This window comes from Mauremys mutica, chromosome 9, assembly GCF_020497125.1.
Source record: "Mauremys mutica isolate MM-2020 ecotype Southern chromosome 9, ASM2049712v1, whole genome shotgun sequence".
Taxonomy (NCBI): domain Eukaryota; kingdom Metazoa; phylum Chordata; order Testudines; family Geoemydidae; genus Mauremys; species Mauremys mutica.
The window spans coordinates 13,160,064-13,186,887 of NC_059080.1; the positions used below are offsets into that span (position 1 = coordinate 13,160,064).

Consider the following 26,824-nt stretch of genomic DNA (forward strand, 5'->3'; position numbering starts at 1 on the left):
GTGCAGAATGTTTCTTTTCAAGGGCAATCCACTTTTCTGAGACACTTTGTGTTTCTCAGCGACCAATTTGTGGACCAGTGCCCGCCCCTGAGGTCTCCCTGACAATTTAGGAAGGGAGCAAACCAATTCCCGGGATCAAAAAGGTTGAGAAACACAGCTTTAGATGAGTTAATGTTGATAATTGTCTCCTGTAGGACTTTTTAAGGTAGCAGTGAATTCTCAGCAAAATTGATGCAATTTAGAGGTTTCTTTTATTAAGCTGAATTAGTTGAACAACGGTGCATATTGTAAACTGCACAATCTAAAAGCATTTTGAGCCAGTATGTGTTCTGCTTGACTTCCAATTGGGTTGCACTGGTCTAGAAACTTCAACTTCTTGTTGTCTTATTCAGCTGATGTATTTCAGTTAACTCATGGTGCAGCGACTTCATATTTAATGAAGCTGCAAATAAATTAATCTCTAATTGGTTATGATTTGGAATTTTTCCATCTGCAGTTCTTGAGATAATTGATACTTTGGTTGAGAAATTATTATTGAAATGGGGTCTAATTCTGCAACCCTTAATAAGTAATACTTACTGGAGTAGACCCTATAAACTCAATGGGACTATTTGCATGAGTAAGTGCTAATCAGCGTAGTAAAACTGATGTGGGGAAAGGATTTGACAAGAAAAACATAGCTACTCAGGAACTTGTCAAAAACAGTTTGGGGAGAAAATATCAGGAACATTAGTAAAACATCTCATTCATGTAGGGATTGGACTTTCTTCTGCTGGGGTCAACAGCAAAACTCCCACTGACATGAGTGGTGCAGGATCAAGCCCAGCATAATCTATTGAATTTAATAATAAAAATAAGTGAGTGGGATACTGTACTGATTACATTATTCACCTCTGATTTAAATAAAGCCTTCCATTTTAATGTTCTTCAGCAGAATTTCTCTGTGTGTAGCAGACTACAGAGCCTTGCGCATACTGGGTAGCACTTATAAGTGTAACCCCCCTGAAATCAATGGAACTACTCGTGAATAAGGACTGCAGAATTGTAGTTACCACAACTATAAAATGCATAGGATACATTTGTTCTTTCAACACAATTTACAAAACCAGGGCTCAGTGACTTAACTGGGACTACCAAGGGTAGTAAGCACCATGCCCAGTAAGGTTGGCAGTTCTGGGCCCTAAAATAGCAAATGCTGTCTTGGCTTTTTCTGTACCGTAGTTCCTAGTTACATACAAGGAATTTCAGTGTAATGGTTGCAACACTAATACTCAGAAAAGCTGCTAAAATGTAAACTGCAACTTTGTAAACATTTTAAAAAAGTCACAGTTTTATTTTACTTTTGTGAAGTAATAAAAGATACATACGTGTCGTAATTTTTACATTCTCATAAGACATTATGGATACAGTGCATAACATTGCATTTATGTTCAGTATTTATACTGTTGTTGAAGCAGAAGGAAAACAGCTAGTTGAACAGAAAATCCCAATAATGCTTTTAATGTTAATGTTGAGTTGTCCTTTTATAATTAATTTAAAGCAGCAATGCAGCTTTTGCTTAAATATACCAGCATATAACAATTAATAAAAAGCTCAAAGGTTTGGAAACAAGAGCATTGACAATTTCTTAGGTTTTCTGCTTCTGTCAGGCCAAAGGTAGTAACAATACACTTGCTTCCAAAGATCCGTTTTATGGCACTGCATTATTTTTCTCCCCTCATGACTGTGCAATGCACCTTAGTTCTGACCTGCAATATCCCCTATGCCTTGTAGACCTATTTAATAGAGATAGGCACAAATGGTATACTATTTTCCAGGTGAGGTTAGGTCTGTAACTTTTATTTCAAAGCTCTAGAAGTAAAATACTATTTAAAAAAATGTATGCAATATATTTCTCACAGGGAGTAGTACCATGGGTGCTGTCACTTTTTTTTTATGTGCATGCAAAGTCTCTTTTAAAGATGTGACTGAGTTGAACAGCTGTGAGGTTAATTTAGAACAGAAGGGGTATTAGTGTGCTAATTTATTTCTGGTGCCCAAACTTACAGGAGCTGTATTTTAAACCATATATAATGGCGGGGGGGGGGGGGGGGAAGTCTACTGGAACGTGTTCTGCATACAGTACTGCTTTAAATCCAGTGGGTATCTTGCATGTATTTCTCCTCCTCCCACCATTTTCTAAGAAGAAAGATTTCATTGTCCAGAGAGAAGTTCTACATTTGCTTCTGGTTGAACAATTTATTCTCTTTTTAGTTTGAGACTAGATGGACTTGTATCCGACTGGGAAATGATGAGTCTAAAAAACTGCCTAAATGCTTTGCAAATGTACAGGGTTAAAAGCAGCACGTTAAAGTGTGGTTGTACTCTGGAAGTGACATTGTGGGTCCCACATGTATCTTCCTTTCTGACACTATCTCACATGTGGTTAGGTTGCAAGTAGAAAGATGCTGCAATCTGAAGTCCAACTGTATTCGTTGTGGCTCACATAACAGCATAAAACTCTACAAGCCAAATTTTGCTCTCCATTACATTTTGTCTGGATTGAGGTGACACAGCTGTAGATGGGTGCAGCCTTACAGTTTACACTTCTTTAGGTTCAGGAGCTGAAATAGAATCCAGCCTTTTCGGTATAACAAGTAAAAAGCAGATACCTTATTTTTATCCCCAAAGTAAACAGATGGAATGCTCAGAGTGAGTGGTTCTGAACAGAAAGTTGCCAAATGAAATCACTGCTTGGGCAAGAACCACACTTTAAAGGAGCATTGTACCACTTAATAAAGTTGATCTTTTTTGTTATGCAAGATGCATGCAAAACTTGCATGAAATCTAGATCAGCACAACTATCATTTGAAGATTAAAAGAAAGACACAACAATAACAGCAAATTCTTATCAACTTTGTCCTAGGCTATCGTTTACGTGGTGTTGAATTTTATCCACAAGAGACTTACATCTTGAGAACAAATAGTGGAAATTCATTACATGCAGCCTGTAATACAGCCACTAAAAAGTTCTTATACAGGGTGCTGACTCAAAACAATCTATACAAATTTCCCAACCAAAAGAAGGAAAACACATGGTTTTGCTGAAATGACTTGTGGACAGTGTTGGATGCTTTTGCTTAGCAGAACACAGAAAACTGCATCTTTCTATTTAGGAGATATCTACAATCCAATTGCTGATACACAACCACCCAAACTGTGACTTTTATATTTATACATACCAGAACTAACAATACTCTGTTCGATATTATACCTCCTACCTTATGACGCATCCTGAAACAAGCCAGCCTGGCTAGTGCAGTTCTCTCTTTCAGCAGGCGCTATTCCAGTTGTTGGACTGCTACAGGACATCATATCCTATAGAATTATCTTTCCATCAGTTTGTATTATGTTTTAAGAAACTCATGCTCTTCTTTGGATTCTCCTTTGATAAGGATGTAGACTGTAAGCAATGAAAGATGTGAACTACATTCCACAGCCCAGCAATGTCCTGCCAGTAGGAAGCGAAAGGCCAAACAAAATTAACATCAGAGCTGATTTGCAAGCACCCTCACCTTTAGAGCAAAAGAGTAGGCTGGGGCAACTCCTGGTTCTGGCTAACCCCACTCCATATTTATCCAGGTGACTGCTCAGCTCAAGATGAAGCATGGCAGACTGCGATCAATACTCTGACCAGGTAGCACCTCTTAAAAATCAAGGACTACTGTGAATCATATTGTAAAACAGAGGCCTGAATTTAGGTCACCCGCTAGTCACTGACACTAGTAAGCATCAGTGAAATAATCCTTGCTCTATACACAGTTGTTAAACCCCTACATAAGTCTTGCAAGAATGAACAGAATCCAGTATTTTATATTGTCTTCTGTAATGTTCTCTCCCACCCCAATAAAATATAAATACAAAATGTTCACAATTATTTCAACAGCACATTTTTTCTTTATGGTGTATAAGGTGGTGGCTTTTCAAAAGGAGGAAAATATGGTGGGGAATAGCGAGGCGGAGCATTGGAGGACCACATGTAGCTTGGAGATGGTGACATTGACTGGGGGTCATCTGAAAGACCAGAAGGAGTGGAGGCTGGAAACACACTGGAATGCTGCACAGAAGAGAGACAGATATTTTTGTCAATAGCAAGCTTGAAAAGAATACAAGGTTAAACAAGCATTTCTTAATCTCCTACACTGAAAGGGACACTGGCCAGTTTAAAAAAAAAACACGTTTGTATCAATCAGTATGATGTTCCTAATGTTTTACACCTTGATCCTGCAAACACGTGTTATACACATGCTTAACTTTATTCAAATTAATAGCCCCACCGAAGTCAAGTTAAGCAGATGAGTAACCACTGGCAAGGTAAGAGCTTAAGATTGTTAAAACTGTTAGAAAATAGTTAATGTAGCCATCTGTCTAGAAACAGGTCAAACAAAGGAGTTAGGAAGAGGGGATGAGACACAATGAAGCAAGCCTCAACACTTCATTCATTCATTTCTCCCACAAGATTCCCTACGCTTTCATCCATGACCACCATTTCCTGGGGTGCTCAGGGTGCTCCCCTCTTTGCAGTCGGAGCCATTCCAAAGACCCACTTCTACTGCGATATCTGTAAGAAACTGGTCATGGACGGTCGATAATGGCGAGGTTGTGAAGGATTGGGGATAATCTAGACTTTTTAGCGTTTAACGAACAGAGCACCATACAACTGTATTATACGCCAGGTTATAACAAATTACCGCTTGGACCTCTCTTCTTTTTTTGGTTTGTCTTTTATACCGTGAATGTTTTGGGGCAGCCTGGAAAGCACCTCGTATACTGATGAAGTTACTTGGTACCTGGCAGTAATCTGAGAGCCAAGAGTGGCTTATGGTGAGGACAAAATCTTTGCATTGTGCTGCAAAGGAAGATACTATGCGCACATGTGTCCTGATTGTGTGTCAGAGAAGAGCATTTATAGCTTTGTGGGACTCAAGTGTAAACAGCAATAGGGTGTGAAGATAAGGTTTAGCCTTTTGGGGCAGATTACCTGTGTGAAAATTGCTATAATTAAAAAAAAAATTATATTGGCGGTCACACACCTCACTTCCCTATTACAGATCTGTTACAGCTTATTGTGTAAATATTGTGCCACGCGTTAAAGGCAGGCTTGGAGCCCTGTGGAGCAGATTGTGGGAGTCCACAAAAAAAGTCTCCGAAACCAAAGGCTTCTGGTTTTGATTACGCTTTTAGGTGGCAAAACGGCTTTCCTTCACCTCTCGATTAGGGCCAAGCCCCTCCTCCCTGCCAAGTTTCAGCCGTCTGAATCCCCCAAAACTCTGAGGCATGAAATCTGGGGTGACTTAGCTGCGGCGGGTGCTGCGGTGGTATTGGCTAGAGAACACAACCTTGGGTTTTAAACATTACAACGCACCCATGTGTTGCTGCCTAGCAACAGCCATGAGCCTTTGAGGAGAGCCGGCTTTGTTGCAGCTGTGGAGTAGGCCTGGCTTATTTTGGCTCCAGCCAGCAGTCGGATTTTATTAATGAAGCAGGCCACTGAAAGGGCTGCACTTTTGATTCCTCCTTGTCTAAAAGGAACAATAGGCGGAATGGGCCGCTGCTGAGATGAAACAACCTACTCATCTGCATTTTCTTTTCGTGCCAAAGGTGGCTTGCTACCTGCAGAAGTCAAAGCACTGTAGGAATGAGCCTTTCCCAGCTGATCATTCCCTGCCCCCCAGCCTTCCCAACACATTAGGTGAATGACTAGCAGAGTGCTATTTTCATGCAGAGGCTGCTACATTTGTGCTAGGCATGTTACAATGGGATGAGAGGCAACAGTCTGCTGACACTGCCATTGCAAATGGCTGTTTCAAGTGATTGGACTGTCATGGACCACAAGAAGCCTGTCTAGGCTCACACCTGGCATGAAACAATCTCAACCCAACCCCTAAAAGTTTGTGGTGCCTAAAAACTAACAAAGACTCAGCTCAGCCACGCTGATGACACATGCACAAAGTTGGAGAGAGTTTGCCAGTGGTTAGGGAAGGAGACGGAGTCAGGAGACCTGGGGTTTCTATTCCAGGCTCTATTAGAAATGTTGGCTTCTTTGTTTTCTGATCAAAGTGATAGAGTGACTGTGCAGAAGAGTTAATTGGCTAGCTCCTTGTAGCAGAAGACGTGCAGTCCTTCGGGAGGGATTTAACGAGGAGAAGGGAGTGGCCTCACATTCCACGCAGAGGGAGCTGTGTGGAAGAAAGTGCAGAGACATTTCATGGAACATGCAGACAAATGGGGCACTGAGGCTGCCACCAGGGGAGAAGGGGACTGAGAGACAGAGATGGGTAAGTAGGGAGAGGCAAAGTTAACGCAGGGCCTAGAAAGAGATGATAGGAAACTGGAACAGTCTGAGGGAACAATTTCCAAGGCCCTTAGTGACTTAGGAGCTCAAGTCTCATTGAAAATCAATGGGACCGAGTCTCCTTGGTGTCCAAGTCACTTCTGAAAATGGGACTCCAGTGTTTGTGAAAACGTTCCCTTTGGTCTGCACACAGGTTTTGTACCCATTAAACTGTCCCAGTTTAGGAATAGCACATTCATCAGTACAGCGCCTTAGAAAGGTTCTTGTCAGTATCGTTCAGTTTGGTAAATGTATAGGAATCGGCTATCCTGAGGTAGCCCTTTCATAGCGGTGTAAGTCCACAGTCTGGGGGTGGCACTGATCTAGCGAAATTGGTACTGAATGTGTGTATGACACGCCTTAAAAATCCTGAGCCTAGGAATACTTAACAAAATCTTCCTGATGTCAGTGTTACCTGACAGCATCAGAGGGGCTACAGAACCTCAGAGAAGGCTGAGGACAGGGGAAGGTTTGAAACGTACATTGCAGCTTCTTTCTTAAATTATAAAAAAAAGCCACCAAAATACTAATCATAAGTAAGGATCCACTTGTTAAACCCAACAGCACAAATGCTCCGAGTCCTGGCACACCTCCCAGAGGATACTTCGGCCATAGGGAAGGGATGTAGAGGACCGTGCAGGATCATATTATGAAGTTCTAATACAACCTATTCTGAGGGACCTCTCGGCTTGGCCCTTAGCACGTGGCACATGTGACACTTCCCACGGGTACCCAGCATTGGGAGGCCCCTCACTACCACCTGGCCTTAGCATGAGGAAGTCTTATCTGTGCCTGCTGCGGATCAGCTCTCTGAAACCACCAGTCTCGGGCAGCAATAGCATTGCCTTCCAGGCCACCACAGGCCTTGCTCTCTCTCTACAGGTTAGCAATAGGCACACTCCAAGCTCTGAATCCTCTGAGCATCCCTCTGGCGTGCTTAAGCCCTGGTCCAATCGCAGCACTCTCAGGCTCACTACTCCCCAAGGAACAGTTCACACCACCTCGCAAGAGCCAGCTCAGGATCACCACGCCTCTTAACACACAGCAAGTAGATAGATAGGTAGTAAAACAAGAATAAGTTTATCATCAAAGAACAGATTCAAGGGATGGCAAATAAGAATATTAGAAACAAATGGTTACACATAAAACAAACTCAAAGGCTAGAGCCTAAATTTCACTTACTAGACATTGCCCTATCTCCTACAAAACAGTTTACACCCAAGTCCTTTTCCCAGTGTTTTAAACTAGTTTAGCTGAGATCCCTTCTTGAAGGTTTGAAGCCTGAAGCCACCAAAATACTAATCATAAATAAGGATCCGCTTGTTAAACCCAACAGCACAAATGTTCCGAGTCCTGGCACACCTCCCAGAGGATACTTCGGCCATAGGGAAGGGATGTAGAGGACCATGCAGGATCATATTATGAAGTTCTTATACAACCTATTCTGAGGGACCTCTCAGCGTGACCCTTAGCACGTGGCACATGTGTCTTCCTTCAGGCTTTTCCATACAGCCTGAAGGAATCACTAGAGGTTCATCTGCCTCCACATACTAATGATTAGCATGTTGCTCAGACAGTCAATGGTCGCCCACTGTGAACTATGCAATACTCAATTTAAACATGATAGCTCAGTGGTTTGAGCATTGGCCTGCTAAACCCAGGGTTGTGAGCTCAATCCTTGAGGGGGCCACTTAGGGATCTGGGGCAAAATCAGTGCTAGGTCCTGCTAGTGAAGGCAGGGGCTGGACTCAATGACCCTTCAGGTCCCTTCCAGTTCTAGGAGATTGGTATATCTCTGTTACTTTATTCTTTTTTATAACATGACCAGCCATGACGCTGAGATAAGTGACTCTTCCCCTCTGCCTGACAGGAGTACATAGACCACTTCTGGTGACCCGCCTTAACTCACAGACATAAAGAACATATTTTTTAGTATATATACAGAAGTCTTCACATATTTTCTGTACATACATCTTGCAATGATTCTGATTACTTGCGTGGCAGGCTTTCACTAGAGACCTTACGTGATATTCTTTGGCAGACTAGAATGTAGATACCAGACCCAGGGGATCTCTGTACCTCTGGGTGCTCCTGTGCCCTCTGCCCGTGGGCATCAAGAGATCCTTGGGTGGCAGTAGGGTTGAAAGAGGCACAATTTGTTACATTTCCCTGCAGCGGAGGCTCGGCTATACTGCCTGAAGGTACATCTATACTGAAATCACTGGGTGAGGTGGCAGCTCACACAGACATACTGGAGCTAGCTTTAATTTAGTGAAGCTGCGGCAGCATGCCCTTGAGCATGGGCTGTACAAGCCCCCCCTGGAACTCTGGGTAATTACTTGTGGAGCCAGATGAAAGCTAGCGTGGGTACGGCTACTCGAGCGGCAGTCGCACCCTGTGGCTGCACTCCAGACATGCCCTTTGTGAAACTTAAATACAGGGCTCGAGAACGGGTTCTCAAACTGGGGGTCGTGAAGTTATTACATGGGGGGTCGCGAGCTGTCAGTCTCCACCCCAAACCCCGCTTTGCCTCCAGCATTTATAATGGTGTTAAATATATAAAAAAGTGTTTTTCATTTATAAGGGGGGAGTCGTACTCAGAGGCTTGCTATGTGAAAGGGGTCACCAGTATAAAAATTTGAGAACCACTGCTCAAGGACAAGGAGCAGGTTTGCTGGGAAGTTCTAGCGCCCCCTGGAGGTAGACCTCTGGGGAAGAGAGACTTTCATGGTCCCAAGGCTAGGGTATTCTTATCTAGTTAACACTACTGTCCGTTGTGCCATACCTGGAAGTCATACGCTGAGTATGGTGGCAGATGAGGAGTGCTGTGGTAGTAAGTGTTGTAAGAAGTCACCTGTGGCCTTGAGTAATAGGACACTGAGGGATGTGCGTTTTCAACTGTACAGTTCAGTGTAGGAAGGGAGGGAGTCTGTTGAGACAAAGACACACACAGTCTGACACAAAGGTTAACCTGCACCTGTCCCACACTCCCAGATAACTGACACCTGCATGACTGCAGAAGTGATTTAAAGGAACGGTGACTGATTTCAGAGCCAAGTTCTGGTGAATTAACAACTTGTAAATCAGTCTGATTGCTCTGAAGTCAATTCATTCTTTAGTGATTCAGTGTTTCCTTTAAGAATGAACAGAACAAACTGGCCAAAGCCCATCCCACACTAGTACTTAAATGAAGTGGATTTTCAGAATGGCTTCACGAATGGGAGAAGGAAACTGTTTTAAAAACTGGTTAGTCTAGTAGGCTGATCTCTTGTTTGCACCAGTGCACTAAAATGCATTGGACATTACAACTCTTCCTTCCAGCAGAATTCAGAGATGGTTCTGTATTTCTCTCTTTGCATACTTTACAGTCCATTTGGTTTGGACTGAGCTTAGGAGACAATACTACTTAGCTATGCATGACCAGGAGGCAAATCTTTACCAGTGACTTGGCATGTCCCTCATATTTTGTCAATACATCTCTACCCCGTTATAACGCCACCCGATATAACGTGAATTTGGATATAACGCAGTAAAGCAGCGCTCCGGGGGGGGCGGGGCTGTGCACTCCAGCAGATCAAATCAAGTTCGATATAACGCGGTTTCACCTACAATGCGGTAAGATTTTTTTGGCTAATGAGGACAGTGTTATATTGCGGTAGAGGTGTATTTGTTCATATTTTGGTTGGGACGATTTTGATGGATTTTGAAGAGAGGGTAGGACAATCTATTCTTCTGAAATCAGGCACATTGGATAAAGAGCATGTTACTAATTCTATAAGAGGAATACATCATCTTACCTTATCATCAAACTCTGTCCTATCCTTTTCACTTAGTATCATGCCAAATGAGCCACAGAGGACAGAAAAGACATGAATTTGCTTCTGCGACTATTCAACTCTCCTATTTAATAGAAATGGTGGTGGTTGTTCAAAGAGTAACCAGGCAGCATTGACTATATGACCCTGCGTAAGCCATAGCATAGTGGTTTTCAAACTTTTTTTCTGGCGACCCAGTTGAAGAAAATTGTTGATGCCTGCGACCCAACGGAGCTGGGGATGAGGGGTTTGGGGTGTGGGAGGGGCTCTGGGTTTGGGGGGTCTCAGGGCTGAGATGGGATTGGAGCACGGGGTTGGGGCGTGGGCTTACCTCGGGTGGCTCCCAGTCAGTGGTGCAGTGGGGGTACTAAGGCAGGCTTCCTGCCTGCCCTGGCACGGTGGACCGCACTGCGCCCCGCCAATGGGAACCGGCCAATGGGAGTGTGGAGCTGATGCTCAGGGCGGGAGCAGCGCGTGGAGCCCCGTGGCCCCTCTGTCTAGGAGCCGGAACTGCTGCTGGCCGCTTCTGGGGTGCAGCACGGTGTCAGAACAGGGAGGGACTAGCCTGCCTTAGCTGGGCAGCACTGCTGATGGGACTTTTAACTGCCCGGGTCCGCAGTGCTGACCAGAGCCACTGCAACCCAGTGCCTTACATTCCACGACCCAGTACTGGGTCGCAACCCACAGTCTGAAAACCACTGCCCTAGCACATGCCCTATTCAAGCCTACTGAAGTCCCACTTATTGTCAGACCAGTATTTCCATCTTCTTCCAAGGCACAAATTATCTTATCTGGTTTCCCTCCAAAATCAGCTTCAGCTGTTTTACACAATGAAGAAATCAGGTGGATAGGTTTGGATGAACTGAATGGTAAGTATTCTATAAAATTAATATAATGGTGATGGTAAAAATTCTGAAACAATTCATAAATCTAAGAGCCACCTAAACAGGTTTCTTCTTAAAAGGGACATCAGGCAAAATATTCATTTTAAAAGGGAATTCCTCCATGGTGGAAGCGGAGATTGTTGCTGCTGACTTAGAATCATAGAATCTCAGGGTTGGAAGGGACCTCAGGAGGTCATCTAGTCCAACCCCCAAATCTTACATTAATCTTACATTTCTTCATGTGCTTATTTGTTAATCGTTTGCAATTCCCTTTGCTTAGACAGTGTTGTCAGATCCGCCAATTTAGTCAGTTTCACTTTCTGCTTATAGTTATTTCAGTTCCTTTTTCTCAGCACAAGCACACTGGTGCGTGATCTGGATTCAAACATAGTAAAGGATATTTAAACAACCACCACCTGTATGTACTGCAATATCACTGCCAGTGAGGTTTTTAAGGCGGTTTTAAAAGAACACCCTACATTTGTAGGTCTAAACTTGTCTGATCATATCCCTTTCATTTCTCTAGCAGTCTGCATCATCTTACCATGTCTTTAAAGCCTCCAAGGATTGCAGCTGTGATGATCCCTAGAAACAATCCGACTATGTTCAAAATTGTCGCTGACCAGAGCAAGTGGTAAAGGTGAATGATATCCTGGCAGCTGCTGACATCAATATATTCATAGTACCCACCAGAAATTTCCACTCTGCTGGATTAGAAAAGAATTAAACAACAGTATAATAAAATCCAAAAAAGCCCACCTGGACCACAGAATGCATTCCTGCAATGGACATGGGGTCCCAACATCAGTGGGATGTTTCCACAAGTAAGGCCTGTTGGAGTAGGCTCATCATGTTGTGACCTGAATTTTGACATCTCCCCACATGATCATGGCAGTGGAGTATACTCATCTTGAATACACAGTGATGGAAACATATCCCGCAAGCCCCCCTGAATTTCACTGAAGTCAGTGAGTTATGGGTGAGTGAAGCTGCAGTCTCAGAGTTGCCTCTTACATTTCTACCGGCACTGGGCTGCTTATTGCCAGAATAATAGATACTTAACCAAATGCTCTGTCCTAATACAGCACCATTGATCTCAAAGCACTGTCCACACTTTAAATTTCTCACCCCTCCCTGAGAGGTCGGTCAGCATTACCACAGCCATTTATAGACACAGAGGACACATAGCTTGACCAAGTCTACACAGTAGCAGAGTTGGGAATTGAACCCTGGAGTCACTTAAGTGAAGTTTGGTAAAAGGCTGATATTCTATATGTATGTCATCAGATGTTTACATAGAGCCTTTCAATCCAACCGTTCCCAAGTGCATTACAGACTGATAACCTCTGCACACGAGCCAGCCCATTCCCCTACTGAAATTCGCACAGCAGCTGCCGTGGATGAAGTACTAACCGCTCTCTTACAGCGCCCAGCAACGTTACATAACGATTACACGGGATGTAAAGACCATAAGCCCTCGGGACCCTGCGTTTAGATTTAAGACACATCTCATCTTGCACATTAAGTTCCTCCTCCCCGTAAAATATCAAATAAAAAAAATCTGCATTATTTGGATATGGCAGGAGGAGTGCCATTGCTAACACAATGGCCCTGATCCTAAAGGTTGGGTTCTTCCATAATCACTCCTTTCTGATTGCACTCCAGGAAGTAAACCAGATGAATCTATAGTGGAGCCTAATGAATCCTGTTTAGGACATTTTGGAACATGCAGGTCTCAGTACTCAACTACTTTGATTCTTATGGTCACACACAAATTCAAATAATGTGGCAAAGTCCAAACCCTGTAGGAGTTTTGGGGAATTGGTACATTTTTCTGCCAAATCAATTTTTTCATAAAAAAGTATTTATTTTTTTTGGTGCTCTGAAATTATTTGTGAATTCAGGTCAAATGTGGCCAAGATTTTTTTTTTTTTTTTTGAAAAGTCAAAATGTTTCATTTCAAAACATTCAGTTCCAAACTGAAATTTGGCCAATTTAAAAAAACAAACAAACCCAAAACAGCCATATTAAAACAACAATAATAAATTACCCAAAATCTTTTGATTGATTTGAAACAAACTCTTTTTGAGTTTTTTGATTTGATGAAAAAATTAAAAAAAAAAAAGAGAATACATTTTGTTTTGATTCTAATCTAAATGGATTTTTGGGGGTTCAGTCTAAAACCCCCCCAAATCCATTATTCACTCAGCTCCGAAATTGGTGAAAAAAATCTTGTAATAAAAGCTTAGATCTCCAATCTCCCAGTCCTGAATTCTATGCCCAGATCTGCTGCAGACTCGCTTTATCATCTGAGGCAACTCAGTGTGGCCAACATTTGCAAAGTGCCCTCTAACGTTAGGGGCCCAATTTGAGACCCCTTGGGAGATTGATTTTTAGAGTCCCTAAGCACCCACAACTCCATCTTAGATCCATGGGGCCTGCAGAAGCTCAGCACTTCTGAAAATCAGCCCCCCAGGATTGTCTTAAGTTGGGGGATCCAAAGCTAGAAACACCTACAACCATAGACCACTGCTAAAAATGTTGGCTTTATAGGGACACAGTCAACTTACACATTACAATTCTGTCTGAAAAATATTCCTTGGCTATTTTTATGTGCGCCTAAGATTACAGTAGCTGGAAGTAGAGACAAAACTGTTCTCTCTTTTCACTGCTGACTTTGTGCATTTGACAGCACTTTGAATGGAGTCAGTTTTACATTTCCTGCACCTCTCTCCCACTTCATAAGCAGTTTGTGTTCATTTTGTATTTTCTGCTGTTTCATACAGCACCGGGGAGAGAACACACATTTTAAAAAACAGGTAAAGTCACAACATGTGGCAGGGCATATGGGTGTCAGGTGTAATACCTGAAATGATTTTTAAACTTAAAAAATCCAGCTGAATAGTTACAAGTTGACCATGTCCCTTAAACCTCTAAGCCTCAGTTTTCCCATTTTGTAAAGTGGGTATAATGCTTGCCATCCTCACAGCGAAGGTGCCAGGCTCAACCCATTCACATTTATGTAGCACGTTGAGATCATCAGATAAAAGGTACCACAGGGGAGCAGATTGGTAAGTAATCTTTTGAACATACTGAAAGACTAGACTGTCTTATAGCAGCATTACATGATCTAACTTCCATTGTAATATGGTAGGATTGCTACCTGAAGTAATAATGCAATATCTATTTCTAGAATAGCTATAATTAACCAATACTATACATAGCTCCTACTATATCCTGTAGGAGTCCCTAACCTCTTTAAACGCTAGCAAACCAATGTATCCCATATTTGCTCTTAGCACGGATGCTGAATGCGATTTTTAGTTTACTCACTTTCCACAGTTGTATAGGTCACAGCAGAAGCAGGTGTTGGTTTTTATTTTAGGTGTGCAAGGTCCCCGGCGCTGTGGATTACAGATCCCCTGCGTGAATACAAAGAGAAGGAGGATACAAGGAACCCAGGAAGAGATGAGCAATGGCCTTCGGTCCTGTTTCTCTGAGGCTTGGTCTATGCGCAGATTTTGTACCAGTATAACTATGTTGGTTGAGGGCGGGACTTGTTACTGATATAGTTCTACTGGTACCACCCCAGTGTGGACGAAGTATAAAGGTGCCTTATACTAGTGTAGGTTATTCCCCTTTCTGTACAGGAATAGTTCTGCTAGTATAAGCACATTCAAACTGGGATAGCTCCATCCACACTACGGGGGTTCCCGAATAACTACAATTGTGCAACTTGTGTGTGTAAATCAGCTCTGACAGAAGGAGCTATTCCCTCCCCCCCCCGCCTCTCCCCAGTTAGTGACCTATGGGCATGGACTTGTCAAGGGGACAGTGCAAACTGAGAAAAAGATTCCTGGGCCAAGACCATGACATGGTGGGAACTGCTGGATGGTTACTGGCAAGTAAAGAGATACAGGTGCATGTGTCCAACCGATCCCGGTTATTGCCAGGCTTCCTCTGGAGACGTGACCTCCCTGGGGCCAGCGAGATTCGATCTTCTCCCTGCCCATCCTGCACCCCAGACAAGTGCTGGGGGGACATTCCAGTTGAGGAGGGGAAGTCAGGGAAGAAAAAGCAGATTTTGCTGGCAGGCTGATTGTTTTTATCCGGCAGCTCCTGAAAGCGGATCAGCTATTTGGAAGGCAAGTCCCAGAGGAGTGTGCAGGGGAGGCAGTCAAAGGTGTCCAATACACATGATTTATCACATTGGTTTCACCCACTCCATGTGATTGGAGACGTTCCCCCCTTTTCAGGGAATACATTTCTCTGACCCAGTTTGGAGGGGGAGCTGCTTATCTTACAGCTGGCCAGAGCTGTCCTTCACTTTCCCCCGGTCAGTGTTCACCATGGAAACGCTAGCACAGTTGCCTCTGCCTCAAATGTTGACCTGCTGAGGGCTGAAAAGGCTACACAAATGGACACGTGTGTCCTTCACCTCCTCTCTGCTGGTCTCCTCTGTCAGGCTGGCAGTCCCAGACAGCGCTCCAGGCTCGCTCGCTCTGGTCCGCACCCCTATTTCCAGCATGCCCCACTCCCAAATGCCCTCTCTAGTCCCCACTGTATTCCAGCATACCCTTCTCCTCTGCTGTGCCCCCCTCCATCACTGGTGCCTCACACTCCTCCCTCTCCAAGACCCCAACGCTGAGCCCCTCCCGAAGTCGTGCTCTCCTGTGCAGGCAGGGAACTAATGGGGGCGCTGTCCCCGACTGGTCTGCAGTGCAAACACCTCCACGCCACTGCCAGCCCTGTTAGAAAGCGATGCCGCCAAATCCGCTCTCACCTCGGGTGGAGTCGTACTTTTGGAGTAATACTGACATCGGCCTGCATACAGTGGCCTAAGATCCTGCAGAAGAAAACAAGGGGTTTAGCATATCATTCAAAGCCAAGCCGAGGTTCAGATCTAGCACACTGTCACATCTCTGAGCAGGGAGGAAGGGCCAGACTGGGCTGGATTTTCAAAAGGGCAGCGTGCCCGCACAGACACCGGAGTGAAGGGGCCAGGTTTGCAGAAGCACTCAGCACCCAGCAGCTCCCATGGAAAATTGTTTGAAAATCTGGCCATGGAGGCGGGTATGTCTTCACTGCAGAGTTAACCCAAGTGAGGAGCACACAGGCCTCGGTCCCCAGGTTAGCCTCGCCCAGGTGTGAGCAGCCACACTGGAAAGCCATACCTGAGTTCCTGTGTCCTCACTCGGGACGGCACAGCCCTGGGCATCATGTGACATCATACTGACACCCGCATGGATCACCGGCAGGGTTAGAACCTTTAAATCCCACCGCACGCACCTCTGCCTCTTGAGCTAAGGGAGTCAACGACAGCAGTAGTAGGTTGTTCTTTGAGCGATTGCTCATATCGATTCCAAGTAGGTGTGCGCGCCGCGTGCACGGTCGTCAGAAAGTTTTTCCCCTAGCAGCTCCCGTCAGGTCAGCTGTGGAGTCCCCTGGAGTGGCGCCTTTATGGCACTCAATATATGACCCTGCCGACCCGGCGCCTCCTCAGTTCCTTCTTACCGCCAGTGATGGTCGTTGGAACAGTGGTGACTTGCTTAGCGAGCTCTCCTCAGTTTCCCTAGCTTTCAGTTTAGTTTAGTTCACAATTATTCCTAGCCTCGTTAAGTTTAGTTTTAGTGGTTTCGGTTGTTAAAGCAGATAGCTGTTGGGAGTGGGAGGTTTCCCCCTTCACCCCGACCGCGTTCCCCATGGTGACTTGGGGTATGCCTAAGTCCGAAAGGTTAAAACCCTGCAAGTCCTGGAACAAGCCCATGCTAATGGGCGACCCCCACGACGCTTGCTTAAAGTGTCTGGGGGAAGCACACCAAACGGACAAGTGCAGGATTTGTAGAGTGTCGCCCCAGATCGAAAAAGGCACCTTATGGAGGTTGCACTTGGACCGCAACCTACATCAGTGTGGCAAGACTTGGCACTGAGCTCATCGGTGGCAGAAGCGCCACCGCAGAAGGACTTTGGAGAGACCCGCACCATCGCCGCTCCCCAGCGCTTAAACCAGCGGGATCGACCCGGCACCACTCCCATTCCCGGATGCGGAAGCGGCACCAGAAGCAGGGGAGGAGTGGATCTCTGACTCTGAGACCCACCCCTTTGGAGTCGGCCAATGGGGCACGTCTCAGAGAGGAGCACCCAGGGCCAAAGACTTTGGAGCCAACACCATCGACTTTGCTCCCGCAAGGGGGACCGTCGAGTCCGGTGCCGTTGGACTCCCCAAGCCAGGTCATTGAGGAGGTGGAACTGCCATCCACCCCGGACACCTTTGAGGCTGCGAGGGATCTCATCACCATAACGGCACCACGCTCCCCGGTCCTTCGAGCCAAGCATCTGGTACCACAATGTGCGGCAACGTTTTGAGGCAAACCAACGATGCTTCGTCCCTCAGCACTGCCGGTGGAATCACGGCACCGCTCGGAGTCTCAGCACCGCTCGCAATTGCGGCACCGGTCAGACTCACGGCACCGGTCCAGGTCGCACCAGCACTCCTCTTCACACACCCATCGCCTTGCTCACTGGTGGTGGCTGCAGTAAATGAAAAGGAGAGGCAGGGACAACAAGCCCCAGCACTTAAGTCCAAGGATGCCAAGCACCTAGATTTATTTGGACCCAAAGTGTACTCTTCGGGGGGGGTTGCAACTCAGGATTGCCAACCAGCAGGCAATTCTGAATAGATACAGCTTTAACTTCTGGAACTCAATGCTCAAGTTTAAGGAGCAGGTGCCAACAGAGTCCAGGGAGCAGTTTGGAGCAATAGTGGCGGAGGGCAAGGCGGTGGCACGGACCTCTTTACAGGCCTCACCGGATGCTGTGGACTCAGCAGTGTGCACCTTGTCCTCCGGTATCGCCATGAGGCGTAGCTCATGCCCGCAGGCCTCGGGCCTCCTGCCCGAGGATCAACAGACCATGCAGGACCTGCCTTTTGATAGGGCAGGGCTGTTTGTGGACCAACTCTAGGCTGCATAGCCTAAAAGACTCCAGGGCTACCATGAAATCCTTGGGTATGCACACCCCGGCAACCCAATGCAAACATTTCAAGCCTCAGCAGCAGCACTCCTATCCTCCTCAGCTAAGGCAGGACTTTTATGGGAGAAGGGGCAGGAATGGCGGACACAAGCCTTCCCACCCCCTGCCCGGGCAGAGCCAGGGCCCGACTGAACCATCGTTGAGTTCAAAGCAGGCCTTTTGAAGGTTCGCCTGAGGACAGTGTGCAAAGGAGTCCCCTTCAACAGCCCTCAGCCCTCCTTGTCCCTAATAACTGACGCATCAGCTCTGGGAGCGGGGCGCATCTGGGAGACCTCCAAACGCAGTGCCTGTGGTCACAGGACGAGCTCACCCTCCACATCAATATCAAGGAGCTGAGGGCAGTGCGACTAGCATGCCAGACCTTTCAGGCCCGACGACGAGGTCAGTGCGTAGCGGTTCTGACTGACGACACCACTGCCATGTTTTACATCAACAAGCAGAGTGGAGCTGGGTCCTCTCCCCTATGTCGGGAAGCCTCCGGCTGTGGGAGTGCCACACAGCCCACTCCATTCACCTGGACCATGCTATCTACCAGGAGTTCAGAACGCATTGGCGGACCACCTCAGCAGGTCCTTCCGCAATCACGAGTGGTCCATCCGGCCGGATGTCATACACTCCATCTTCCAAAGGTCAACCTGTTCGCCACCCGCAGCAACAGGAAGTGCCCAATATTCTGCTCCTTCCAGAGACACAGCCCAGGCTCAATCATGGATGCATTCCTGCTACCTTGGGGAGGCCGCCTGCTCTACGCCTTTCCCCTGTTCCCTCTTGTGCACAAGGTCCTACTCAAGGTCCTCAGGGATGGGGCAGAGATAATTCTGATAGCTCCAGTGTGGCCTCGACAACACTGGTACACCACACTCCTGGAACTGTCAGTGGACACCCCGGTCACGTTGCCTCTCCTCCCCAACCTGATCACTCAGGACCACGGTCATCTTCACCACCCCGACCTGCGGTCCCTCCACCTCACAGCTTGGAAGCTTCACGGCTGAACCCCATGGAGCGTCTGTGCTCAGAACAGGTAAGGGAGGTCCTTTTCAGCAGCAGGAAGCCCTCCATTAGAGCCACATACCTGGCAAAGTGGAAAAGATTTACTTGTTGGTGAGACCAGCGTCGTACACCCCCTCGCCAGGTACCTGTACCTCTCATCCTAGAGTACCTTCTCCACCTGAAACAGCAAGGCCTGGCAGCGTCCTCTATAAGGGTACACCTCGCTGCTGTATCAGCTTTCCACCTGGGAGCATCTGGATGCTCCGTCTTCACTAACCCTATGGTTGGTCAGTTCCTCAAGGGTCTGGAATGGCTACATCCCCAGATCAGACAGCCTGTCCCCACGTGGGACCTTAATCTGGTCCTTTCCAGGCTAATGGGGCCCCATTTGAACCGCTGGCAACTTGCTGCCTTCTATATCTGTCATGGAAGGTAGCCTTTCTGGTCACCAATACATTAGCAAGGAGGGTGTCTGAGTTAAAGGCCCTTACCTCAGACCCACCCTATACGGTTTTCCACAGGGATAAGGTGCAACTCAGACCTCACCCGGCCTTTCTTCCTAAGGTTGTGTCACACTTTCACACGCTGTTTTTTATCCTAAGCCTCATGCCAGTAGCCGTGAGCAGAGCCTGCACTCCCTGGATGTTCGGCGGGTGCTAGCCTTCTACATCGAGCACACTAAGCCATTCAGGAAGTCGAACCAGTTGTTCATAGTGGTGGCAGACTGGATGAAAGGGCTCCTGGTCTCATCTCAAAGAATATCCTCCTGAATCATGTCCTGCATCCGCACGCGCTACGAACTGACCAAGGTCCCAGCCCCGGCTCTTACAGCACACTCCACGAGGGCTCAGGTTTTATCATCAGCATTCCTGGCCCAGGTCCCAATACAAGAAATCTGCACGGCAGCAACTCGGTCCTCGGTGTATACATTCACCTCTCGTTACACCATCATCTGGCATTGGAGTCACCTAATTAGAATCGATATGAGCAATCACTCGAAGAAAAAACGGTTACTCACCTTCTTGTAACTGTTGTTCTTCAAGATGTGTTGCTCATATCCATTCCAATACCCACCCTCCCTTCCCTCTGTCAGAGTAACCAGCAAGAAGGAACTGAGGAGACGCCGGGTCGGCAGGGTCATATATTGAGTGCCATGAAGGCGCCACTCCAGGGGCTCCACAGCCGACCCGATGGATGCTGCTAGGGGAAAAACTTCCCGACGACTGTGCATGCAGCGCGCGCACACCTAATTGGAATGGATATGAGCAATGCATCTCGAAGAACAATGGTTACGAGTTGAGTAACTGTTTTTTTATCATCCTCTATGTGGGCGTCACTAGGACTTCTGGGGGCATGTCCCATGGTTCTTTATGCTGCAATAAGCTAAGCTGCTCTATGATTCTTTTCATGTGAATTGTGGGAGAATTCCTCTGTCGTTCCGGGCCCAAAGGGGGAACCGTGGAAAGGCACTGGAGGATTATCAGCATAGAGGTGGTTTATCCAGCATCTTCATTGCAAAGCAGGTGGGTTACCAGTCTGAGTGAAAGCCTCACGCCAACTCAGCCTAGACCCCAGATGACCCAGCCTGTGTGGGCTGAAAGCACCACTGCCCTAGGGAGAGGGGTTTTTTATATGGATGGTGAGAGGTGGAGGGGGACTAGCAGCAACTCCCAGGTACGAGCCCAGGCAAGAGCAGTGAAGACGTATCTTTATTTAGGAGCTGTCGGAAGCTGGGCTCTCTAAAAGATCTGGCCCGATGCTTATAACAGTGTGTTGGGGTAGGGGAATGGCAGTGGAAAGAACAGGATGTACTCAGAGGTACATTAACACTTGTAAAAGGTGATTTTCTTGGACTGGTACAAGGTGAAGCAAAGCCAGACCCAGGTTCACTAATCAAGATGCAGAAACCAGAGCCTGGCACTCCTGTTGTTCCAACTGATCTGCTCTCGCCATCACATACAAACATCGGGGGGTTGGCAAAGATGAATCTCAGACTCACATCATTGTGCAGCAGGCAAAATCAGCAGATCCTTAAACAGCAGTGCTGAGATCAGGTCCAGAGCACCCCACATGGCCAGGATCAGCCAGGAATTAAAAACAGCTTCATATTTTTACCTAAGCTAATACTTTATGTTGCACAGAAACATGGAAGTCAGAGATGGAAAAGAAACCTACTCATCAGAGCCAGCCAGACAAGCAGAGAAATGCCAGGTGACATTTACACCTCTACCTCGATATAACGCTGTCCTCGGGAGCCAAAAAAAATCTTACTGTGTTATAGGTGAAACTGTGTTATATCGAGCTTGCTTTGATCCACCGGAGTGCGCAGCCCTGCCCCCCCCCCGGAGCACTGCTTTACCGCGTTATATTCGAATTTGTGTTATATTGGGTCACGTTATATCGGGGTAGAGGTGTATATTGTTGAGGATTGAACTGCTTTGTTGTGGTTTGAGGCATTCTAGGGGTTCACTTTCTAAAATATGTCCCAGGAGCAACTAAGGGTGTATGGCCTTAATAATCTAATATACGCCAATATAGCTAATAAATCTAAGATCTCAGCTGGTGCGCTGAGCCCACTACCTACCGTACAGACCAATACAGTCGCACTGTTTCCTGATGCTCCCCCATCTTTCTGTCTGTATCCATTTGTTGTCTCTTGTCTTATACTTAGATTGTAAGCTCCTTGGGGGCAGGAACAGGGAAATCACCAGCATCTATTCGATGGTATGTCTCCTTACACAAATTTCCAGGTCACTAAGCTCTTCCCACTATATCTCACTGCTACCCATCCAGCTGCGACACCAGAACAGTAACACGTATACAGAGCCTTTCACACTGATGTGCTTTACCAGCGAAACCTATCACTTCATCCACCACTGAAATGCAACTACTGCTCAAGTTAGGTGGCTGTTGAACTCTGCAGAGAAAATGAAGATCACACATTGGATGGTAACTGAAGAGGAATATTGTATCTGAGACCATGGCTACAGAAACACAGTGTAGAGAAGACAGAAAAGCTTTGCTGAGTTGTCTTTTAGAAGGTATTTTCCCTTCAGTTCAGACGTGGGATTGATCCACTATGGCTGTGGGCGCCAGACAAAGGACCGTGGCGGCGGTGGAGCACCCGCCGAAATGCCGCCAAATTGTCCACGGCAAGCGGCGTCATCGAGAGGCGTCGCCGCTTAAATGCCGCAGAAATTCGGTGGCATTTTGGCGGATGCTCCACCGCCGGCCAGGACGGCGCCCGCGGGCACCACGTTGGGGACCCCTGCACTATGGTGTGGAATGCAGGGAGTGTAGGTATAGCCGCATGCATGTTCCTTTGGAAATACTTACTATGTGTCTGGCAGCAAAGACACCATCAACTATGGCACAGCAGAACGCAGCAATGACTCCAAAACTGATGAAGACAATGGATGCAACTAGCTGTGGAAGGAAAACAAAGCAAAGTATCATCTGCTTCAACAAAACGTTTACTACTTCACACTTACATAAGGAGATTTATAAAATCTATCTATCCCAATCAATAAACAGCCAGATGATCAATGGTCCAAACACTGCCCTAGGCTGCACACACACAGTTTTCACTGAAATCAATCAATCGGATACACATCAAAGGCAAGAATTTGTCACCAAAGAAAGTTTTTGTGAATGCATCACAACCCATGTGACAACTATACAGCAAAACAGCACATGATTCTCTGCTGGAAAAGTGTATTGGGGATCTTCTGTTGTAACATAAGGGTAATCAAGACTTACAAGTGCTACACTAAGTGTTGTAGCAATTGATTTGCTGAACTAGTCAAATGTGTTGCTATTTTGAAATTGGCTGTCACACAGTAACATGTATTCCAGTTGTTAAATGAACAAAAATACTTGGGCTGTTTCCAAAGAGTTTGTTATTGACTGAACATGTTTGTCAGCAAATGACAGATTTATCCCTCTTCTTGGTTTCTAGATCAAGGTCATCATGTGCTGAGATTATATAATTTTTAAGGAAACCCCTACAATGGGCTAGATATTCAAGAAAGGATGCTTCATATATAAAACCCTGAAACCAGAAGACACATGCCTAGCCTAGGCTGTCTGTATTACAAGACCATGCCACGTCTCTCTTTGACCCATCTGTATATGGTCTAGCAGAGCCTGACCCTGGAAGTTCTCTGCATGCGGGGTTCCGTTTGTCTTCAGTGGCACTTCTGGGTATGGAAGATTTGCAGGAATGGACCTTTATGCTGTAAAGTCATCAGGGAAGGGACCATGTGCCTGATTCTCCTCGCAAACCAGGTCTACACCCGTGTGACTCCATTGCCTTGAGTAGAGGGCTCACTTAGGTCCGATTCTGCCACCAAATCCACATAAAGACCCTTACAACCACGGCGAGTCCCTCTGAAGTCAGCAGAGCTCTATGCATGCACAAGTCTGCCTGCTAGCACCCAATTGCAAGATCAGTGCCTTGCTCCTGACTGCGAGTATAAAACAAGAACAAGGCACGTTGAGAAATAACTAATTGTTTTACTGCCTGGTATTCAGTAGAGCTGAGTGAAGGACTAACAACAGGACTCCAGGCCACCCAGCTTTAGACTTTGCTACACCACAAGCCAGACTCACTGAGAGTCGCCTTTTGAGCAAACTCAGAGCTGATTTCTGGGCAAGTGCTGAATCCCACACCAAATTCTTGGTTTCCCTTGATTTTGAGCTGAAACTCTGAATTTTGCTTTGAGTTTCTGGTTGCATTTGGAGCTCAAATATCACAATTAAACTCAGGAGGTCTGGATCCACAGAAGCTGGATCTCCATGAAGCCACACCATGGTGTTTTGCAAGGCTCCAACTTTCAGGAACAAGAAAACAGGGAGACGTGCAGTCAGTGCGAGTCCCTCTCTAGACTGGATCTGGCCAACTGTGTATTGCACCTGCCCATATGGGGACAAAGCCCTGAGGCCACAGGGTTGATACTTCATCCCAGTGGCCATCGAGGTTGGATGGTAGAACCGTAGCACCGTGTCTCACCACGACAACGTGTCCATGTATCAGGAGATTGATTCACTGAGCTGCATCATCAAGTACTGATGCACTTTAGGATTGAACATCTCCCTCCGCTTGGGAGGGAAGGGTTCAGGTTACCTAGCCCTCCCGTCCAACTTGCTGTGGGGAGGAGTTTCTTGCCTCCCTCTTCTGGCAGCTGTTCTTTCGCCCACTCTCCCTCTTCCTCTATTGGGGGATGAGGGGCCTAATCTCACTTGTGGGTTGCAGCTTTGCTTCCCCACATTCCAATCGATTTCAACATCAGGCAAATAATCCCATCTCCAATGTGGAGAACTACACGGTGGCAGATGCAGCTGTCCACACACACGAAGTGGGAGAATTTCACTGGCTACCATCCCAGTCACAGCAAGGGCTGTGGTGCCTCAAGGTTGGTCCCCTGGCCCATTGAAAGCAGTGACTCGGCTGCAGCAGCTCAACATGAGACTTCTAAATTATATTATGTAACGATGACAAACACAAAAAGCCAGGAAATTCGCTGTTGAAAGTGATCTGCCAGGGAAAACAACAATGGGTTTGTGCCTTTTTTTCGCACTTCTTCCCAATGTCTAAATAAAAGACCTGTCTTCTCCATGAGAAACTCAAGGCTCCTCTACCATGTTTCTCCTGGAAGACTCCCTGGACAACCGGAGAATGAGTGTAATTATGACTGCACTAGTGACAGTGATAGTGGAGCCAAGCAGAAAGGTTATTCAGTCAGGCTGTGGGTTTTTTTCCTTTTTGCTACCACCCATTTCACTCAAACACCTGACAAACTTTTAGGAGAAAAGCTCTCCTGGCTAACGAGTCATCCCCCCGCCACACTTTCAATTAGGAGATGAGGAGCACATTCCAGTTCTCTGGTCCTCCATGGAAACCTGCAGCCCTAAAGAGGGCTATCAAGACTGGCTAATCTGCATAGGGTTTATTTATTAAATAGCCAAATTTAAAAAACAATTGAAAATGTTTAAAATACAACAAAGGAATGGGGGGGGGGCAGAGCAGACACCCAATCTACCCTGCTTTAAAGATTATCTTTAAGGGTACATCTTCTCTGGGGAAAAAAACAAGGTTAACACAGATCAGGTTAAAAGAGCAGCAAAGACACAGCAACTCGGCCATGATCAGCTCAAGTTCAACGCCACGCTCTCCTACAGGCTTCAACCAGTGCTGCTCGCCCAAGTTAAAAGCCAAGCTGCTGTGTCTGTCTTACTGCTATTTTAACCATGTTAGCTAACCTGAATTAAGAACTCCTCCCCCCCGCGGCGAAGGTGCCCTAAGGAAGGGTTGGCCTTCTGTTGAACAGGCTAAGAACAAATGCCGAGCCTGCCCTTCCTAATGAACTGTCTTGGTTGGATATTGCGGCCCGAACCTGCCTGCCAAAGTGCCTCTACAAAACTGTTTGATCACTCCCTTGCCAAAATCCACTTGACTTGGTTAATAAGCATGGGGAGGGGAGAGAGCTCCTTGCTATAATATGAATCCCTCCAAGCCTTCTCTGACCTCGTTTCCACTTGGTTTCACTTTCCTGCATTCCAGGAGAATGAGATGTCCCTTTGGAAAGGCTGATGTTGTATTCCACACACATATCTGCCACAGGCTTGAAATACTGTGATTTTCTTTCTCTCTAAATTATGCTTGTCTCTTCAGAAGCCTGTTCAATGTGTCTTGAGGGATGGGGAGGGGAGACATGTATATATGTGAAGGACTAAAAGCTGTTCATTTTGTCAAGGTTTTGTTTTCATCCTTAAGAAAAGGCAGCCGTATACCCGGATTGATGGCAAGACACCGCTTGGAGGGAACTGGCATATTTCCCCGGCAGAACAGAGAAATGCTCTAACGGTTGTTTCCTATGCTTTTTCCACTCTCTGATGTTAAGGAAATCGGTCATTCGTTTACTGGCGGGAATGGAAAGTTGCTGGTGACTGTGTGAATGGGCTCTTTTGGTAGAAAGTAGTATAGGGGTAGCATGGCATTGCCAACACTTTCAAATTTACTGCAAGTCTTTTGGTATTGGGTATTTGTCTTGAAGTCCCAGCTCCTGGAGTCATGTGACTACTTAAGACTCTCAAAATGTAAGTTTCTACCTGCCTCGTTATGGAGGGAAGATTAAAAATGTGAACCCTGGTCCTCAAAAACCAGAAGCCAAAAACCATCCCAAATTATTATCTTTAAAATCTCATGATTTTTAAGCCAGCCTCACTATTTTCAGCCAGAGATCCCTCCCCTGTGAGAGAAAAAGTCGTTTTACAGAGCTGGGATCATGTATCCACCTCATTACTGATTCTATAATATTCAGTTTGCTGCTAGGGAGGAACGGAGGAGGTTAGCTGGAAGCTTAAGGAAGTCCTGAGCTCAGGTTACTGCCTGCCAAAGTTACCTGGAACGGGCTGGCTTATTTCTTTATCTGAAACACCTTCTGCTGTGTCTGTCACAGCTCCACAAAACCACCTTAGCCACTGAGGTGCCTCTCAGGGAGAGCAGAAAAATGCTAAGGCCCCGACAGTAAAGTGCTCCTGTAAGAGACACATCACCAGAGGGCTTTTTTTTTTTTTTTAGCCTTCTGTGATCAAGAGACAAATCAGCATCAGCCCCTGAAGTCTCCTTCCCACGTGAGGCAGGGATCAGCATAGAGAGCAGGAAAAGCCAGGTTGCGGACTGGATGTGTTTGAGCCTGCCAGAGCGAATGAAGACAAAGAACCTAAAA

The 26,824-nt window shown here is 46.3% G+C and overlaps 1 protein-coding gene across 3 annotated transcripts in view; it reads right to left on the bottom strand.

Annotated features, from left to right (window-relative positions):
* Positions 1-137: 137 nt before the first annotated feature.
* Positions 138-26,824, bottom strand: part of TMEM255A (transmembrane protein 255A) — a 52,575-nt gene continuing 25,888 nt past the window's right edge. For 2 of the 3 annotated variants that reach the window (XM_045029623.1, XM_045029621.1), the window contains 6 exons: positions 22,431-22,520; positions 15,856-15,918; positions 14,406-14,494; positions 11,617-11,779; positions 9,159-9,302; positions 138-4,096 (listed from right to left, as the gene is read on the bottom strand). In XM_045029623.1, the coding sequence (XP_044885558.1) occupies positions 3,938-4,096; positions 9,159-9,302; positions 11,617-11,779; positions 14,406-14,494; positions 15,856-15,918; positions 22,431-22,520 (708 nt within the window). In that variant the 3' untranslated portion in view covers positions 138-3,937. The remainder of the gene's footprint in view (positions 4,097-9,158; positions 9,303-11,616; positions 11,780-14,405; positions 14,495-15,855; positions 15,919-22,430; positions 22,521-26,824) is intronic. The other variant, XM_045029622.1, reaches the window with a different exon arrangement.